A 21,160-nucleotide genomic window follows, 5' to 3' on the forward strand; every position below is an offset into this window, starting at 1 on the left:
AATATTCCAAATTTTTTTGAAAATTTTATAATTACTTTCGAAATTATCTACATCTGCTACAAATTTTCAAAATTATTTCTGAGATTTTTCTAAAACCAGTCTAGGGTTTCCTCTATTCAAACCAAGACATCAAAGGCATGGGAAAAATTGTGTGCGTACTGGTTCATCTTGGTCTGCGAAAATCCCAAGCTGGTTATGCCTAAAAAATGCGATTTGGAGAAATCGCATTTGTGTTTTTTGGACAAATACATGCGATTTCTTCTTTTGTTTACTCCATACACATGCTCTAGACAAATCGCGAGCTGCTGGTCTCCATACACGCACCCAAAAACTCGCATATAAGAAAAGTCATTTTTTAACATTTTTTGCAGCTCTTTCCCGCACTTCGCGCACTATAGACACCTTCCTTGGCATCGTTTTTGCTTTCCCAATCCAAAAACAACCTTAGCTCAACTGTTTGTAAACTTGGATCGCAATTTTTTGGCCTCCAAAACTCCATTTTTTTTGCAAATCCGAGCTTTCATGGCTACCAACTAGTTTGTTTTTTGAAACCCTAATTTTTTATGTCAAAAAAATTGGTTACAAATTCTTGATGGATTTTTCAAGAACTCAATTGGGTTATCCATTTTTCTGGGTACCTTGATTTTTGTGCCTTGATTTTCAAGCATGTGGATCCAGAAACCAACAACATTCTTTCTAAGTTTTTTGAGATCTCTTATGGGTCATCCTTCAAAATTTTTGTCTTCCGTTTTTTTGCATCGAAGAACGTGCCTTCACAAATTTTCACGTTTTTCAATGAAAACGTGTCATGGCATCTCTGACAACCATTATGCTCAAGAACAACTCAAAATTCAATGGTCGAAATTATGGCACTTCGAAGTAGTGCATCGTAGCAATCTTTGAATATCGAAACACCAATCAAATTGTTCTAGGGTTATGAAGCGCCTACCTACTCTTGGTACTGATCAAGATACCTAGGATCTAAATAATCGAGAGGCGGTGATGCTTCTCAAATTATCCGTGGCCAATGATCAGTTGTCTCAGATTCCATCTGGCAAGACAGTTATCGAGATATGGGCACATAAAAGGTCTTCAAGAGACTTCTAACACAAGTAGAGCTTTCTTTTTGAAGAACACTCTATTTTCTATTATCATGAATGAGCGAGCCTCGCTCAAGGCACACCTTAATAGGATTCAAGAAATCCATGATTAGTTGCTTGCCATCGGTCGCAAGATGGAGGAAGAGGAAATTGTAGTTATCACTCTCTGGAGTTCACCAAAGTCCTACGAGCACTTTATCGAGACTCTCAATATCATGTCTACGGGTGTTGATTTGAAGTTCACTGATCTCTACACACTTCTGCTTCAGCAAGATCGGTGGAAACAACATTTTGGTAGCAGCTCCACCTCCACCACCACCTCCACAAAGAAAGCCTTTGCTGCTAAATCCTTTCAAAAGGATAAAGGTAAATCTCAATCATCTTCTCAATAAAAGTCCTCTGCTCTAGCTTCAGACGACTCCCGGAAGAAAAACATTCAATGCAAATTTTGCCACAACTTTGGTCACATGATGGTTGAATGTCAAAAACACTTAGCTGCCCAATCAAAGCAATCAGGTTTGCAGCCCAAAGCAAATAGTGCACAGCATATTGAGCAGACAGAATCTACCTTTTATGCCTTCATGGCTAAAAGACCAGCAGATCATGTAAAGTTGTATGCCTAGTACATTGATTCAGGTGCCTCTCATCATTTCACCCATTGCAGAGATTGGTTTACTGACTACCAATCTTATTCAGATTTTAACTTTTGGTGGCGGAGAAGACTACACCATTGTCGGCAAAGGCAACATTCAAATTCAGTGTGTTGGGAGGAATCTCATTTTCCTAGATGTGTACTATGTTCCAAGGATGGAACGAAATCTACTCTCAGTCAATCAGTTAACTACGCCACTGGTTTTTATTGTTCCATATTAATAGCTTGATAAGAGAAAAAGGTTGTGTGAAAATTAGCACATATCGGCATAGTTGTAACTAAAGTTTGTTGTTATTGGTGCCTCTTGTGAAGACTTTTTCCCTAGGCGGTGTCGTTTTAGTATGTGTGGTGATCATTCAAGATGGCGAGTGCGACATTATCATTACAGTTAACATTGATAATAAATGGTCCAATAAACGTCTTCCTCCATTGCTTTTTATTGTTCCTTATTAAAGAATTGACAAGAGAAAAAGGTTGTGTGACTATTTCTATGTATTGATGTATTTGTGACTATCATCTGTTGTTATTGGTGCCTCTTGGGATGACTCCTTGACTATCTGTCATTTTGTTCTCCCTGGGCGATGTCATGTATTGCAAGAATTTAGTATGTGATGACCATTCAAGAAGGCTAGTGCAACATTATCGTGAAGAGGAGAGTGTTGTTATTGAATTCTCTTCTAGTATCACAACATTCATCTTCTATATTATCACATTTGTTATAGACTTCATCATCTTTTCTTATTGTTGTATTTGATATAGACTATGATGTTTGATCGTGTAAGAATCATTCTTGATGCATCAATCTCTTATATTTTGTAATATGTGAGATTCATGAAGTTTTGTACATTTTGTAGATGCTAAGCAAGCTATGCTTGAATTAATAGGCTTATACTATTGATTGTTGAGTCAACAATCTTTGAGTTGTGTTGATCATCTAAATAGATTGAGCATATTGTATTCAATTTTGGATATCCAATAAAGGATCAATTCTTGACTGTGTTTGAGTGTTCCCATCAAGTGGAGGGTTTTCCCAAGATAAATAATTGTGCAATTTGTTCTTTTGTGTTTTTGAGTTTCTGAATATCGCATTTCTAGTATTCTGATTCAAAATATCAACAAATAATACTAAAATATTCAAGTAATTATTAGAATAGATGTGGGAGGATAAATTAATTAAATAAATAATATTTAATTTTTTTTATCAGTCAAAAGCAGCTAAGGGGTGGCACCCAATTATATTAAAGTTTTAAGAATGCCCAAAACTATACTAGAAGAATGCATTACATATCCATATCTATCGAAATGCCCCATAGGACAAGAGGCGACACATACATTTTTTATGGACTGAGAAAACAATCTAAACCTCATCTACGAGTGACCACAAATTCAATAAAAAAAATCTATCAACAAAATTGAGGAAGATGAAACTAGGTGCTATCCATTTCACATCACCACTTTATTCACAAACTTAGCTTTCATCGAGCACAAGGGATTGCACGCAGAATGATCTATTGGCTCTTCCATTGCTTCGCCAACCAAGAACTCATCCACAAGCTCATGTTTGACCCCAACTTCTTATTAGTCATCAACAACTATATCATGTTCAATTAAACCCTCATCCAATCAAGCATTTGTGAAACCAACCATCGCCTCCCCTCCTCACTACATAGAATTCCTTTTGCAAATTTAAATACCCTAACCCACAAGAACATTTTCTAGAACATCACAAATCTCCCGTAAAAATTGTTTCTTGGACAAAACCTAGCAAAGAGAACTACCCAACTCCTAGGATTCACCAACATTGAGCACAGAGACCAAAAATATTGAAGATATGCGTGTTTACTTTGCGGCGGTAATCCATCTTTGTGATCTCTCTCTCTCTCTCTCTCTCTCTCTCTCTCTCTCTCTCTCTCTCTCTCTCTCTCTCTCTCTCTATATATATATATATATATATATATGTATGTATGTATGTATGTATGTATGTATGTATTTTTTAAAAGTCTATTTTAGACACATCACCAAGAAAGTCCATTTGGCATTTCTTGCAAGCTAAATAGACATGGCTATCCATCTTAGTAAAGACACCAGTCTTCACTTATTTTGAGCAAAGTAACTTTGGAAAATACACCAACTAGCCACTATGATGTCTATTGAAGATCCTTGCCCATGTCATAGCAATGTTGTGACTTGTAGTATCATAATGACGAGATCATTCTAATGAGAAAACATGGATTTGCATCATTTCCTTAAGCCAAGATCAAAAAAACACCATCGTTTATGTTCCATCCTTTGACTAACACAACCATCACAAAGGCCAACTGAAATCTCTCACATTCCAAATGTGTATATTCATCAACTTGCACAACCTACATCCACATTTCTACTAGAAAGCCCAAATCGAACACGTCAAATTTGATAACGTACATTCACCCCAGGACTAACAGCTGTGAGAATAATGACAGAAATATCACATCCCAAAAAGGCACTTATTCGTCAATGCATACATTCTGTGCACCTCACCAGCCAGCATGACACAACTCTACCACGTCAACGAGTTGCCATGGCCAAGTTGGCCAATCTATTTGCCACTTCATACCCTCCCTGTACACGAGAGATTTTGAAATTTTCTACTCCAAATCGCGTTTGATAGACTGCTCAACTAGGGTTTTTTTCTTGACCGCAAATTGCATTTTTTCCATCGAATCTTCTGAACATTGCGTCTAGGGTTTTTCAAGTAGAACTTGTGATTTTCTGGGTAGAACGCATGCCAAGCACATGGTCGAATGCCATTTTTGTTTGCAGTCGTTCCTTCCCTCATTGAAACACCTACAACTGCAAAATCACTTCGTTTTTGGAATTCAATCTTCAACCTCTAGTATCGTCTCTACCTAAGAGACCCTCTCTATGACAAAGATTGAACATTTTTTGCCTTCAAACTCCATTTTTCTACAACTTTGACCTTTCATGACTACCAACTAGGGTTTTCTTTGAAACCCTAATTTTCTACCTTCAAAAATTCTTTTGATTACAAAGTCTTGGTGCTTTTTTCAAGAGCTCGATTGGGTTGTCCTTCGTTTTTTCTTGGTGCCTCAATTTTTATGACTCAATTTTTGAGCTAGTGGATCCAAAAGCCAGTGACATTCTTTCTGGTTTATTTAATCTCTCTTCTAGGTCATCCTTCAAAATTTTTGGGTTTTTTGCCTCGAAGAACATGCCTGCACAAATTTTTACATATTTTCATTGAAAAACGGGACATGGCATCTGTGACAAACATTTTGCTCGAAAACAACTAATAATTCAATGGTTGAAATTATGGCACTTGCAAGCAACGGATCATAACAATCTTTGAATATCGAAATATTGATCAAATGGTTTTGGGGTTACAAAGCGTCTGACTGCTCCTGGTACTGATCAGGATACATGGGATCTTAATAATCAAGAAGCGATGATGCTTCTCAAATTATCCGTGGCTAATGATCAGCTCTCTTAAATTCCATCGAACAAGACAGCTGCCGAAATATGCACACATCCTAGCCCAAAGGTCTTCATGAGACTTCTAACAGAAGCAGAGCTTTCTTTTTGAAGAACACTCTATTTTCTATTATCATAGATGAGCAAACCTCGCTCTAAGCACACTTTAATGGGATTTACGAAATCCATGATCAATTGCTTGCCATCAGTCGCAAGATGGAGGAAGAGGACATTGTGGTTATCACTCTCCGGAGTTAACCAAAGTCCTATGAGCATTTTACTAAGACTTTCAACATCTCGTCTTTTAGTGTTGATTTGAAGTTCACTGATCTATGCACACTTTTGTTCCAGCAAGATCAGTGGAAACAACAATTCGGTAGTAGTTCCAGCTCCACCTCCACAGAGTAAGCCTTTGCTACTAAATCCTTTAAAAAGAATAAAGGCAAGTTTTAGTAGAAGTCTTCTGCTCCAACTTCAGACAACTCCTGGAAGAACATTCAATGTAACTATTGCCACAAGTTTGGGCACATGGAGGTTGAATGTTGGAAACGCTTAACTGCACAATTTAAGCAATCAGTTTCGCAACCCAAAGAGAATAGTGCAAAGCACACTAAGTGGACGGAATCATCCTTTTACGCCTTCATGGCTAAAAGACTTGTCGGTCATGTGAACTCATCTACCTAGTACATTGATTCAGATGCCTCTCGTCATTTCACCCACCGCAAAGATTGGTTTAATGACTACTAGCCTTATTTAGACTTTGTTATTTTTGGTGGTGGAGAAGAGTACATCATTGTTGGCAAAGGCAACATTCAAATTCAACCTGCTGGGAGAAATCTCATTTCCCTCAATGTGTAAGACATTCCAAGGACGGTACTAAATCTACTCTCAGTCAATCAGTTACTGTAACATTCTCCACACTTGGATGTCACCTTCAATTCACATCACTATACCATCATTGATCGGGCGACTCAGTCTATTGTTGCAGTGGGTCTTGATGATCATGGTCTTTTCCAACTTACTAATTCTAGTGATTCTCGAGACTTAGCTATGGCTGCTCAGCGGTCTTCTGTTAGCACAGTTTGGCATCAGCAATATGGGCACTTAAATGTGCATTATTTCTCTCAGCATGCTCGGGATGAGCTTGTCGTTGGATTGCCAGAGATTTAGACTAAGCAACTTGGAGTTTGTGATACATGCCAGGCTAGGAAGCAACATCATACACCTTTCACAAACGGCAATTCATGGCAAGCTTCTTAGGTACTTCAGCTTGTTCATGTCGATATTTGCGGCCGTATGGCCACTCCTTTTGTTCTTGGGTCCAGGTATTCTTCTTTGTTTGTTGATGATTTCAGTAGAAAAATGTGGGTGTATTTTCTTCAAATGAAATCAGATGCATTTCATGTATTTTAGAAGTTTAAACCTTTAGTTGAAAAAGAGTTTGGGAAATCTATTATTAATGTTACATCAAACAATGGGTAGGAATTTTGTTCTAATGGTTTCTTTAGCTTCTCGAATACTCATGGCATCAAATGCTAATTAACCACACCCCACACACCACAACAGAACAATGTAGTTGAATGACGGAACAGAACAATCACCGAGATGGCTCGATCCTTGCTCAAACACAAACATGTTCCAAAGAAGTTCTGGGCAGAAGTAGTCAACACTACAGTTTATCTTTTGAACCGGTCACCTACATTGGTCATCAAAGGTAAAACTCTCGAAGAGGATTGTCAGGTCGCAAGCCCGGAATCAATCACTTGAACGGTTTTGGCTCCCTTGCTTTTGTTTGAATCCCTGATGCGTCATGCACCAAGTTGGATGCCAAGAGTCAGAAACTCGTGCTTGTTGGATACAGTAGTCTTCACAAAGCCTACCGCTTAATCAACACTGAGACATCTCGTCTCTTGTACAGTCATGTAGTCTTTGATGAGCAGCGAGGACCATTCATGCCTACTTCTCCTATTCCTGATCCAGCAGACCAACCTATGAAGGCTCATGATTTGGGACTTAGGCTTCCATTAGGTCCACTTGATGGGAGGGCTCCAATAGCTCCTACAACTCCAATTATACCAGTGATCCCTATACAGACATCTCCAGCTTTTGCAAGATCACCTCGATTTGTTAATGCTTCACCTGAGCTTGATCCAAATTATTCTGATGAGAAACTTGATCACCAAACATCTCCTGATACTAATGTTGATCATTCTCCTCTCCAACCTAAGTGGTGGGCTAAGACACTTGTTGATCTTTGTGATGATGAGCAAATTGATGGGCAAACTGCTCGAAAAAAGAGCAAACCTATGGAGTCTGTTAACTTTGCTCTCATAGCCAACATTCATAGTGTATTTGAACCCCAAACATATTCCGAGGCTAAAGGAATTCTATAGTGGGAACAAGCCATGACATCTAAACACCAAAGCGTGCTGAAGAATAACACCTGGGTCCTTTCTAATCTTCCACCAAGAAAGAAACCCATTGGTTGCAAATGGATTTACAAAATCAAATACAAATTGGATGGTAATTTGGATAAGTACAAAGCTCCTTTAGTTGCAAAGGGCTTTTCTCAGCATTGGGGCATTGATTATAAGGAGACCTTTGTTCCTACTGCAAAGATGAGCACCATCAAATTAGTCCTAGCCATGGCAGCATGGGTTTGGCTGGAAGGTCCGTCAGATGGAAGTCAAGAGTGCTTTCCTGAATGGTGATCTCCATGAAGAGGTCTACATGATGCAGCCTCCTGGGTTTCGAGGTTGCTAGAAAAGACCATCAAGTTCTCATATTGGTGAAAGCTCTCTATGGCTTGAAGCAAGCCCCTCAGGCATGGTACATAAAAATTGATAAGTACCTCAATGACCAAGGCTTCAAGAGTTCAAAAGTCTCTGTTAATAACAAGCAAGTATTTTACCAATTACTTTGTAATACGCACAAGGGAAATAAATAATATTTTTAATTTACATAGTTTAAATCAAGTTGAATTAATTAAATAAAATGGGCGGCAAAGGCAAAGGCTAATTTTGTTATTAAAGTGAAGGCTAAAGGTAAAGGATAAATTAACTAATTAAATAAAAAATATTTATTTAACTTAAATAGATAGTTATTAGACTAAACAAATAATAAATATATACTTGAAAATTGTTAGGATAGGGTAAAATCCAATGAAACCCAAGGACTCACCTCCCCCCCCCCCCAACCTTGAAGTACCCAACCCCTAGGTACTTGGAGTACTCGAGTACGGCTACGACAACCATTGGACAAGTTCTTGAAATTCTATTTGAATTTTTATTTTTTGAATGTTACTATTGGGAATGTACTATTTTACTATGTTGAATGTTCAACGGTTCTAGTTCATGTTGCAATTTTCCTATGTTCAAGTATTTCAATTTGGTATGTTATACTAAACCATCATCTCATAACTAGGATCTCAAGTTATATATGTATAGTATAAAGTGCCTCAAACATCAATATCACTATAGTATAAAGTGCCTCAAACATCAGTATCACTATAGTATAAAGTGCCTCAAACATCACTATCACATAACAAATCACAAAGTAATAAAATATTCAAAATATCATAATTTAAATAAAATGATACTAAAATTGAAAATAAATCCAAAATTGATTCAGGTATTGAACTGTGATTTTGGTAATTAAATGTCAATGCTACTAAAACGGCTATTGTCTCCTATCTATTTTTTTGTCTGGCACGGTACCTCACCTGGATTATATCTCTTACAGATGCACCATGCTACAATTACCTTAAAAGAATCTATAAGATACTAATGTAACACATGGTAACTTCTACAAAGTCTGATGCTTTAAGGAAAATGAAATAGCAATACTGTGTTCATAGTTCATACTACAATGCTATCCTTGCTACCCTGTTAATACTTAGTCTGGATTGATTGTGAGTGATTTGTAAGGAGTTTTCCACATGCATGAATCTGCACTTTCATAATATCTAATATATGTGGCTATACAGAAATGTCACAAAGATGGTTTTCTTACTACTTACCAGGCGCTGGAGCTTATAAGAGTAATATTGCCGGTGGGATGGATGTGCATCCATATGTCCACTTAAATGACCTGCACTGAAAAGAAAGACTGTTTTTTGAAAAATGGACTAGAACAGGTATAAAATACATTTCCTGCATCAAAAGCATAGAAATAAGAAAAATTATTCAATCAATCTAATTGGCTAAGAAAATGGAACTGGGATGTTGATGCAGACTCTGAAAGCCACATTGGCAAATGCATCCTGTGCAATTTAGCACAAAGTCTTTCAAGAACACAAAATTGGATCTGGGTTCTTGTAACACGAAATTTTATATCAAGAAACAAGATACGCTGCCAACAGTGTGTGCTTTGTAATCATGTCCATAAATTGACATGGAACTATATTGTTTAGTGCCCCTAAGGAGACTCGATTTTGATATGCTCAAATATTTTGTAAACTTTGGTAGTGCATAATCTTTAGCTGGTATGAATTTTCCACAGTACATAAACTGTGGATGGAATTCTTTTCGAAACAACTGTTTGAGTGGCTTTGAGTCAATGTTTTGAATCACTATCAGTGATTCATCACCAGGGCAAATGATTGTGAGAAAAATGAGATGCAGAGTCACTTTATAGATGTTGCAGGATAATAGAAGGAAAAAAAAAATTGGTAGAGCATAATTTTTATATAATCTTCATTTTTATCTTACATGTGAATCTCTAATTTTTTTTCTTGAGCCCTTGGCTTTCCAGCCGACCATTTTCAATATGTATACACACACGTGCACAATTTTCGGAAAGCATAAGTGACTCTGGAACACCATATTGTGAAACTACTCTTGCAATACTTAAGCATCAAATATAAGAAAGAGAGGGAACCTGTCACAGAAAACCCCAGTGCAATCTAGGCACATTGCTAAATTAGAATGGCGGTGGCAAGTATGGCACTCTGCACAATTTCCATTTGCTCCAATTTGCTTACACCTTTGCATCAATCAAAAAATATTAGAAACTACATTAATTAGCATAGAAATAAATGTATCTTCTTTAACAGAAAAAAAAATTGGTAGTAACAATGTCAATAGCTTTATCCAATGATATCAACAGCTTATGCTTATCCACTTATGAGTGCCATCTATTGTAGAATATGTGCAGTGTTTTCACATTTAGCTTGCCTAGAGGCAACAAAAGTAAAAGACAATCTAAACCTTGGAGGAGGTCATCTTCAACAGGCTAGAAACTCAATATTAAAAAATTGAAGACGAAAAACATTGCATGTATGTAATCTCTAACCAGCAAAAACAAAACACTAAGAGACGTCAAAAAACAAAACAGGAAAAGGAAAAATTAAGTTCTTGCTCGGTCCATACAGCATATAATTTTCACATTAAGCTAGCAGTAAACAAAAGTAATAGCCAGTCTAAACCTTCAAGGAGGTCATTTTCAAGATGCTAGAAACTCATGTTGAAAAAATAAAGGCAAAAATATTGCATGTATGCAGTCTCTAATCAGCTAAAAGAAAACACTGAAATTGGTTGAAATTTTAAAATTAAGTTCTTGTTCAATCCGTACAGCATAAAATGTTCATAGAGCATCTTATATGATGATGATAGTAAGTATAATTGAAACTTAACTTGGTCTTCGGGTTACTGAGAAATGTGAATATAAAACTGCTAACCTTGCTACCAGACAATTGGCAGTTGTACTCTTTTTATTAGAAAGTGTATACTAAAAAATTATCAAAAATATAAAGTAATAGGTAGATTAAAAAATAAAAAATAAAATCAAAATGTAATGTTAGATTGTGATATACACCAGAGACCTTTAAAAGGTTTGTGAGGGTCAAACAAAGTAGCAGCAACAGAAGACAAACCAATTAGTTTAAAACCATTTTAAAATTGCTACCTTCATAATACTGGTTGCTAACCTTGTTACCAAACAATTAGCAGTGCTACTATTTTTTATTTAAAAGCGTATACTAAAAAATTATCAAAAATATAAATAGGTAGATTACAAAAATATCAAATCAAAACGTAATGTTAGATTATGGTATTCACCAGAGACCATTAAATGGTTTGTGAGGGTCAAACAAAGGAGCAGCATCAGAAGACAAACCGGTTAGTTTAAAACCATTTTAAATTTGCTACCTTGCTGATTGCTAACCTTGCTACCAAACAATTGGCAGTGCTACTATTTTTTATTAAAAATTGTATACTAAGAAATTATCAACAATATTAAGTAATAGATAGATTACAAAAATATCATATCAAAATGTAATGTTAGATTGCAGTATTCACCAGACACCTTTAAAAGGTTTGTGAGGGTCAAACAAAGGAGCAGCATCAGAAGACAGACCAATTAATTTAAAACCATTTAAAAATTGCTTCCTTCGTAATACTGATTGCCAACTAAGAAGCAGCATAACAAAACACACGAACTGGACTAAAACTACATAAGACATGGATTGTTCCCTTTGCAATACTAACATCCTGATGGAGCCCAAAATTATAGTTTCCATTTTTTATCATGAAGAATGGGTGAGCATGGTAAGTTGGTACCGTTAATGCCTTGAGAGAACCAAAAGGAAGAAGCACCTCAAAACTTACAGCTTCCTTCATATGCCAATGAGTTTCTACAGTCATTGTTCGTTTTGTGGCACAAGGAGCTAATTAGACAACTTCGGGAAAAGATGAAGCTTGTAAAGTACTAGAAATTCCTATAGAGGAAGAAAATGGCATGGGAGTTGATGCTAATGGGAAACACCATAACAAACAGGAGGAATCAGTTCAGAAAGATCGGAAACAATGACAGAGTATTGAGAGATTTGCAGATGCACCAAGAAACTGAAACGACTACTGGAGGACACTGGTTGGTCTTCTTCAAGAGGTGCTATTTTGGGTTGGGAGATACTTTCAGAATTGCCAGGGGTTTGCGGAGTTAGGACTTTTCACAGATGATTCTGAGAATACAGTGAACTAAGGAAGACTAATAATATCTGTATAGCAAAAACGAATGAGTTCCTTACAGATGAAGGAAGTCTTGTTCAAATTTCTGATAGTTATTGAAGCTATTTTGTGAATGGTGAGATGTTATCATCAGAAAATGGAAATAACAACATTGAAGAGTGATAACCGGAACTATCCAAGGCTGAGCATATGGACTGTTATGAGGGCACGACGGGCATGAACCGGTGATGATATGATGATTTGAAAACGCATGATGAATGAAGGCACTCCCAATGATGTTTTTGGCGAGATATTCCTTACTTGCATAGAACACTCAAGCTTCGAATTGCAAGTCTAACAGGTGATAAGCCGTCCACACACGAACTCGAATTACAATTCTGAGATATTTACGTCCACAGAAGTTGGTGTTTACAGTGAGCATGTGGGCAAACAAATCCGGGCAAAGGAAGGACGTGGATGTCAGGAAAGCAAACATAGACACACGATGGTTCTGGCTAAGTGATAACAATAACTGGACGATGCTATTTCTCACGAAGAGTTTACCATATTGGAGCAAGGAGGAAAAACTATGGCAGAAATCACGAATAATGATTTCCAACACTAATTAATATGTTTTACAAACTAATGCGATCATCATATTTTTATCGGGCTCTGACTATACCAAACATATATGTTTTGATTAAAAAGCCCGATTAAGATCTTGTCTAGAAGGTGTGATTATTAGTCCCTGCCTTGCATAAGGCAGAGTCAATTATGCTAGGGGTAAAAATGATTTTTTGACATCAGAAATTGGAAAAAATGTTTCCAGAAGCTTCTCCAGATTTTTACGGAGAACTCTAGAATTTCGATTCTTGTAAAGATAACATGATCTGAGATGTTATCTTTGTCATCACCACCAATGCCAAAACCTTGCAGAAACATCAAATTCCAGTGGCGAAAGCTGCTCTGAATCTCTACCTCATTCCAGAAATCTGCATCTTCTTCGACAGAGCACTACTTCATTCTCTTCACGGCAATCATCGGACTGTCGGGAAGTTTTACCTTGAACACCATTCCAAAACTCCCCTGCCCAATTAAATTCATGCAACTGAAATCATTCGTGGCTTTCTTGATTGGCCCTACATTGAACCACACCACGCCCATCTTGGGTTTCACAGCATTGCTTAGAAGGCTTCTGTTCATTAATTTCTCAAAACCCCAGATGTGGATTTCCTCTGCCTCCAGTGGGCGAAACTTTGTACATTTCAACTCACAAATCTATAGGAGGACGGGGCATTTCTGACTCCATCGTATTTCACAAAATTATCTCCTCCTCTTATTATTTGTGACCATTCTTTCACGACCATGCCCATTGAATTGACGCTCTAAAATCCCTCTTAGTAAACTATATTATACTGAAATGATCCATCCTCTTCTTCACTTTTGAAAACTAAAATAAAACCACCAATCGCTGGAGAAAGAAAGGACTCAACCTAAAGTAATTAATCATCCATCTAAAATCTTCTATCAGCTAGATGTCTCAGCACAGCAAAAAATAAGGTGCAGTACGAGTTGGAAGGAGAAAAAATCAGAATGAATGTTTGTTAATCGTAGATGTTTCTAAAATGTCAACTACAAACACAAAATCAGTAGGTACTTATTTTTAAATCCTATAAAAATGAGAGGTTTTGTCGGGCCAGTAATGGCATTTATCATTGGTTTATCCACTGCTCTAATTCATAATTTCTGTTCAATTTTAGAATAGGCTAATTATGTCCATTCATTGTGTCTTTCCAATTAATATTAATGTTAGATTATGTTTTTGTGAGCATAATTCATAATGCTTTATTTTATTTTTTTTGTAAAATTGACATTTAATGTACTTTTTATCTAAGGTACTTGCAATTGACTAAATTTTGACATAAAGATTTTGTCATTTAGTTATTTATTATAAATTTATAAGACAATTTTAAAAGTTTAAATTATAAAATTCTTCAAAATAATATAATTATCAATTATTTGTGTATTTAGAAAAATAAATAAAATATTATTTATTTTATTATTTCTATATTAATTATTTATTTTGTGCATCATTTGTTGGTCAAGGTTGGAACATTCAAATCTAGCAAAAACAAATCTTTAATTTTTCAACTCATATTTTTATCATATATATAAAAATTATTATTAAAAAAGTGATAAAGCAAAAATTTCATAAATTGCATAGGCAGGGACTCAAGCTCTCTGCATAGAGCTCTTGTTTATTTTGAAGAGATTGTCACTTTTCTTTTGAAAAGTCATGTCCTCTTTTAGGTAAGATATAAATAGAAGTTACTTTATTTGAGGAAAAATGAAAAAATAAGACATATTCCAAACAGCAGAAGTAAAAGAGATATATACACTTGTAAGGAGGGATAAGGCACAAATTATGGCTTTGTAATAAAAATTTAAATATAATATTTTAATGGTATTTAAAAAGCTTTTTGTTTGCATTTCAGGCATGGACATTTAAGCTGCAATTGATTCATCCTTCATAATCATTTTTAAATTCCATAAGCAATTTTAAATGTCAAATAAGTTGACTGGGTCATTTGTGAAAATTTAAATTCAATCATTATAGATATAGTGAAATATTGAATTGTTTCTATGTCTATATCCAATTTGTCTCCCTACATTAGGAGTTAAAATGCAATTTGGACTAGTTTAAAATTGTGTGTATATACTTGATCTGTCGCATCTCAATCATTAAATTGTTTATAGTTCAAGTGCATAGAGCTTTATAAAGTTGTACGTGAATCTTCATTGTAGTTGACTATGTCGCCCGTATAAGCAGAGGCACTCGTCTTTTTATTATTGAAGTCAAAAAACCTATATCTTCCCTCTTACAAGCATCAAATCCATTATTGACAAATATTATACAAAACATCCAACCATTTTAAGCACTTAGCATTCAATTTTATTTTGACCAAGTTCGAGGACCTTGCCAACTGGAGAACTCGCAAAGCTTAAACTCGCTATAGAGAAGCTTTGGATCAAGCAGTCAAGTTTGGAGTGAAGGTTCACCCGCCTAGGTATAGCAAGGCCTAAAGTGCAGAGGAATTGAATTCATTCCCGTTCGTTGGCTAGAACTGACTATGGAATCCTATTGGAGATTAGCAAGCTCTTGGATTTCCAATCTGTGGTTTTGGGAACTAGCACATCCAAAGGTGTCTTCTCCCTTTTGATAGTCAAAGCTTCCTATTCCTTATGTAGCATTGAAAAGTAAAAGTCTATTTCTGCATCTATTCTAAGGTCTGCCCATAACAAATAAGGAGCACAAACCCATCCCTTTCAATAAGACATAGATGAGAATGACCTTGACATGTCTTGGTGTCTCTTCTATTGTAAGGGGTGTAACAAAACTTACTAAAGGATTTTTTTGTGTTAGAAAAAATGACGGTTATACCTATTAGACTAGGTGGCTTCAAAAGTCGTGTTTGTGATATTGCTAGAAGCTATGATGCATGGGAGACAACTGTTTTAAAAGGACTTGCTACAATCAACATTCACTACCACAATAAAAAATGTTGCCCAAAATGTTGAATTTTGCATATAAAATACCCATATCAATTTGTATTATTATTCAACCTCAAACAGATATATATAGTTATGCAATACGCCATTTGTTGATCTTATTTTCGAGAACACTTCTCCCTAATTATATGCTATAATATATCCCTCAAATTTATCTATACATGAGTGGTTAAAAATATTAAACAAGTTAGTCAACTAAACAACTATGTTATTATGTAGGTGTAAATAATAATTTATTATTATTTAAAGCTATCTACTAATTAAAAACTACTTACCCCCAACCAAACATATGCATGTAACACTATATTTCTGAGACTTCCGCACAAGTTCATATGTAAATTGGTGCACACTCTTAATTTGCAAAACTTAAAATCTATGGTGGGCGAAGACCCACTTCATCTCCTATGCATGGAGATACACTCTGCCATTAATAACAACATGATATAATAATACAGACACACTAAAACATTTACCAAGAAATAATGGTGAGACTAGGTTTCACCATGTTTCCACAGTAGGATTCAGCCTCATTGACCACACTACATCTTCAAGTTGAACTGGGCCTCACTAAACAATTAAAATACCTAGTAATGGAACTAAGATCTCAGTGATATCTGCTTTTTGGCTAACTTGGGAATCTGGGACACTTATCTTGAATTCTCTCTTTCCACTAAAATTACAATATCTGATACCACCTGTAGACTTATGTAATTGATTACAATGAGATAATACAAATATTTCCAAGAACACTGCTTTCTCAAAATGTACAATACATATCTGTGTGTGCGCTCGTGCACAATGTGATGATCTCTACAATGAATATGCAAAAGATTTTATGTCCAATAGGTCTCTCTGTTTTGACAATAAATGTATGCTAACATTCTGACTGATAATTACTTATGGTGATTAGATTGCTATGTCTTATATGATCCTTAATTATATGCAATGATGAACTGATGATATCACTTATTGCGATATGGTTGCTATTTCTGATTTGAAGTTGAGACCTTGCAACTAATATGGATGCTGTTTATGATCTGAACTATTGATCCCTGCAACTATGGTGCCTTTTATAATTGATATTTAAATTCTTGCAACCAATTATATGCCAAATAGGTAGATGCTCTACAAGCAAGTCCAAAATGGATAAGTGAAGAAATAGTTTGACAACGATATCTTTAGTTATTGGTAAGAGAGCATTCTTATATCTGCATTCTTGGATGAGGAGTTGCAGTGGACATGCCATGACTTATGTCCTTTGGTAATCAATTCCTTCAATGGTAATCATCGTGCCTCTTCATAATCATCATTACTCACAGCTTTTGTTATGTAATCAATTCTTTATTAAGATAGTCACTTGATTATGTGATCGATCAGCCTTATGATTATCAATTCTTGTCGATATCATATTATTGTAGTCACTCGCCTTAAATGATTTAGAGTAAGAATAATATTGATTGGCTATCAATTTATACTTCATGCTGTTAATAATAACAAATAGTCAACTGGTAATAATATAAGTTATTGATCTTCTCTCTTAGTTGACGCTTTTAGATTGACTTAGTCAATTCGTGATCCATTATTGATATTGCTCATGATAATAATGCCCTTGCTAGGATGCAATGGCATGACTTCTTACACTAGTAGATATCCTTATCTTTAGTTGATATAGACTTCTCATCCATTCTGATAATTCTCTTCATTCTTGGTAGAGATCGGCGGATTCTTAATCATCATGTGTTTGGTCTTAATGAGCATTATCTGATGATTCATCAATATGCCATGGTTGATCAGCAGCAGCTAATGATTTATGGTGACTACCTTTGCACTGTGAATCTGGCAATGTTAGCCACCACTGGTTTAGTCTTCAATCTTCTTGATTATTGATATAGATGCTTTTCACTTTCTTGCTGACAGATATCTTATCGATCTAACTTTAAGATCTGAAGAGCACACGAATATACTGACAAGGGGGGTGAATCAGTATATTAACAAATTTTCCAATTTAAACTTTTATCCAAACAATTAACTTTAAATGCACAAATTAAAAATTATGCACATGAACACTATAACACCAAGATTTATGTGGAAACCCATTGTGGGAGAAAACTGCGACAAATTAATTGCTTTTATATAAACTTGTTCTTTTACAAATTGGTTTGTAGGCTCCAACCTACTAGAGACTACGACCTCTATGTTTATGAGCACCGACCCACTGCACACAAATTGTTCTTCCACCTTGATACTGTGTTGCTTATCTTCAACTGGTGATGGATACTTTTATTTCACAACTTATCTTCAATAGATCTGATATATATATATATATATATATATATACACACACACTTCAAATATACAATCTTATCTGAAGATATCTTCCTTAAGAATGAGCTGCAATCCCCTTTGTTTTTCTTTAATATTCTAATATATTTTCTTCTTATTCTTTTAACTCCACATACCTTTTCCTTTTATTTCTGACATATATATAAATCTGTTTTTATATATATTTCTTTAATTTTTTTTGGTCCTTTATTTCCACTCTTCTATTTTACCACTAACTTCTCATTCTATCTTCTATACTGCTACTTTACTTCTTACAGTATCTTATTTCTCCATGTCACACCTTAATTTGATTTGATAAGAGATATGACTATTCAACATTAAGAATTGTATCTCTTTAACTATAATTGACACCTATTCAAAACTAAAACACAATTTGCAGTTATCGGTTTATAATCTTCTTTGCAAAGACTTTTTTAATCAACTCAATGTACTCAATGGGGATCATTTTGTTCCTTTTATAATATGCATTTGCCCACCACACACTCAGCAGCACACTTAAATGCTTCTCCTTTTTATTTGAAACTGAGACATTTACTTCCATTGTGGATATTTAAATCTGACACTTGTTTAAACCATGCCTCCTGAAATAATCGCGGTCTTCCTTATATACTGACTCAGGTCTTTGTTATTGCTGACCTGCTCATTAATTTCCACAGTGCCTCTATAATCATCATATTAAACTTTACTCGCATATGTGATCGCTGACTATAATCATCATTCTCAATCCATTCCTTTATCACAGTTTTTCAAAGACCAATTGGAGATGATAAATTCTTTTGCTATTAACTAAATTACTATCATCGCATTTTCAGATTCAATTATTATTATTGCCAATGTATATCTGCAATTGCCTGAAGATGTCCATTATTATCAATGTGTAATCATTTCTTAGCACAGGTTCACTGCTGGGTATTATTCTTTAGCACTTCCATCTGATCTTTTACGCAAATATATAAAAAACTCATTTCTTAGGGCCTTCACTGAAATATATCGGGCTTCATATATTACCGTTAGTTGATAACTTCATTCACAACATGTTTTGTTGCCTTAAATCTCCATGGTCTGCTGTTTGGTTTCATTCATATTATTGTGCCTCTATTATTTCTTCTGAATGTATCATGCCAAGTTTTACTCTCAATATTTCAATATTGAATATAGTGAAGCTTATCTCTTGCCACCACTTTTCATAATAGGTTCGAACATGTTTGACTCTTCATACTACATATTCAACTCGTCATGCCTTATTTCATTTCTTTTATTTCGTCATTTGGTCTATCCGCTGCTTTATTTGTTCCTCTACATATAGATGTCTTCCATAAGATCTACAAATTCTGCGTGGACTCCTGTGAGTATTGGTATAGTATCAATGGCTACTACAAAGACTAGTGATTATATAGTCATAACCACTTCTGCCCATTCGATGATACTGGATCTATGTATTACTTTCCATAGTCTTTGACAGTTTGATGACATCTTTCTCTGAAAACACTGCTCTATATTTCTTGTATATACTGCTCTGTCTTGCTGCTGCACATCATATGGATTATGAATTCTGCTTCTAATAGTTCTTCAGACTGACAGACTCTAACTTCCTCAATCTCATTACCTTGTACAAACTCTTCATTGAATGATATATCAATTGGGTAGTAACAGCATCAGCATTACACATTATTTAAATAGCTCAAAATCATCACTTCTCTGTGATATGTTCATGACAGTACTTCCAATGTTTATGGTCAATAGTCTCTTCCATATTAGTGTGACAACTTTGAAAATAGTGGTGTTTTCTATCACTATAATATTAATCAATTCTTTAATTTGACTTCAATGATGACTTCTTCATACCTTTGACATTGATGATGTTTATACTTACAGTTTATCATATGGAATCCTTTGACATCAATGACAATACTTCCATCAAGATCATGTATGGCTTTTGTTCTTTACCATTGAGTCATCCACTGACCTCCCTTAACATGCCAATTATCTTATTTTTTCATTCTTTAATATTGACGGGCCTTCAAAGATCATGTCACCATCTCTGTGAATATTTACTACTGAGGCTTGCTGTATGTAGTTTTTCCCCCATGGTTGTCACATATTTTACTTTAGGTGTCCCTGCTTATGTTAACTGATCTTCAGAATGGTGAATTGCAGGATTCGTGACGATGCTTTGAATGTACTAATCTCCAATATGATATGGATTGTCTTTGGTGTTCTCATAATATTGATTGTTCTATCTCAATGGAGTACTAGATGATAAATGAGGATATATACTTAATAGAATATTTATTGTGATATTGCTATCATGATTCAACTATACAGTTCTTGAGTCAAACTCATTTACCCATGTTTCAGGAGCAGTTGTTCACAAGAACCCATCTCTTATTAGAATGAATGGAACACTTAGTACTGGGATGGGTAACCTCCCAAGCAGTCCCAGTGCTTCACCTCTGCGAGCATCACCTAGATGCAACAAGAGCTAAGTGTTTTTTCAATCTCATGAGAGATGGAATCTTGTGAAATACTACTCATGAAACATGGGTCAGTTAGTTTGAATCAAAAGCTACACAGTTGAATTCTGATAGCAATATCACACTTTAACTTGCTGTAAATCATATCTCCTACTTATCAGAATATTTCTTGTTCATCTTGATGGTCATCTAATCTCTTATTCCTACCAAAAAAATAGAATACCCTCTTAAGACTTCATGGTCTCCTGGTCTCTAGTTCTCTTCCTAACACATAAGTACAGTTACTTCTAACTATTTTCTATTGGTGTCCAAGGACTGCCATTATTTGTCCTGAAAAGTATCTTAAATGCTCAAGAATGGCGACATTACATCATCACTATGCTTTCTCAATGGAAGCCCTCGTTGAACATTTCATCTGCAACTAGAATATGATCTTCTTCATCACTGTCATCAATAATAATTATCTTCAGCTTCATTATCTTCTTCAGACTAGTTTTGCCACTAAAGTAACAAACCAGTCTCCAAGTCTACTGCGAGCTTAAGACTAGAGTTGTTGCCCAACCTCCTATTATCTTCTATTCCTTCATCTTCAAGTCGCTTAGGGAA

The 21,160-nt window shown here is 35.3% G+C and overlaps 1 protein-coding gene across 2 annotated transcripts in view; it reads right to left on the reverse strand.

Moving 5' to 3' along the window:
- The window catches only part of LOC149565071 (uncharacterized), a 100,599-nt gene that overhangs the window by 27,344 nt on the left and 52,095 nt on the right, over window positions 1-21,160 (reverse strand). For both annotated transcript variants that reach the window (XM_089818623.1, XM_089818622.1), the window contains 2 exons: window positions 10,102-10,206; window positions 9,242-9,317 (listed from right to left, as the gene is read on the reverse strand). In XM_089818623.1, coding sequence (XP_089674749.1) covers window positions 9,242-9,317; window positions 10,102-10,206 — 181 coding nt within the window. The remainder of the gene's footprint in view (window positions 1-9,241; window positions 9,318-10,101; window positions 10,207-21,160) is intronic.

This window comes from Cupressus sempervirens, chromosome 3, assembly GCF_028749045.1.
Source record: "Cupressus sempervirens isolate cs-2001-9-10 chromosome 3, ASM2874904v1, whole genome shotgun sequence".
Lineage (NCBI taxonomy): Eukaryota > Viridiplantae > Streptophyta > Pinopsida > Cupressales > Cupressaceae > Cupressus > Cupressus sempervirens.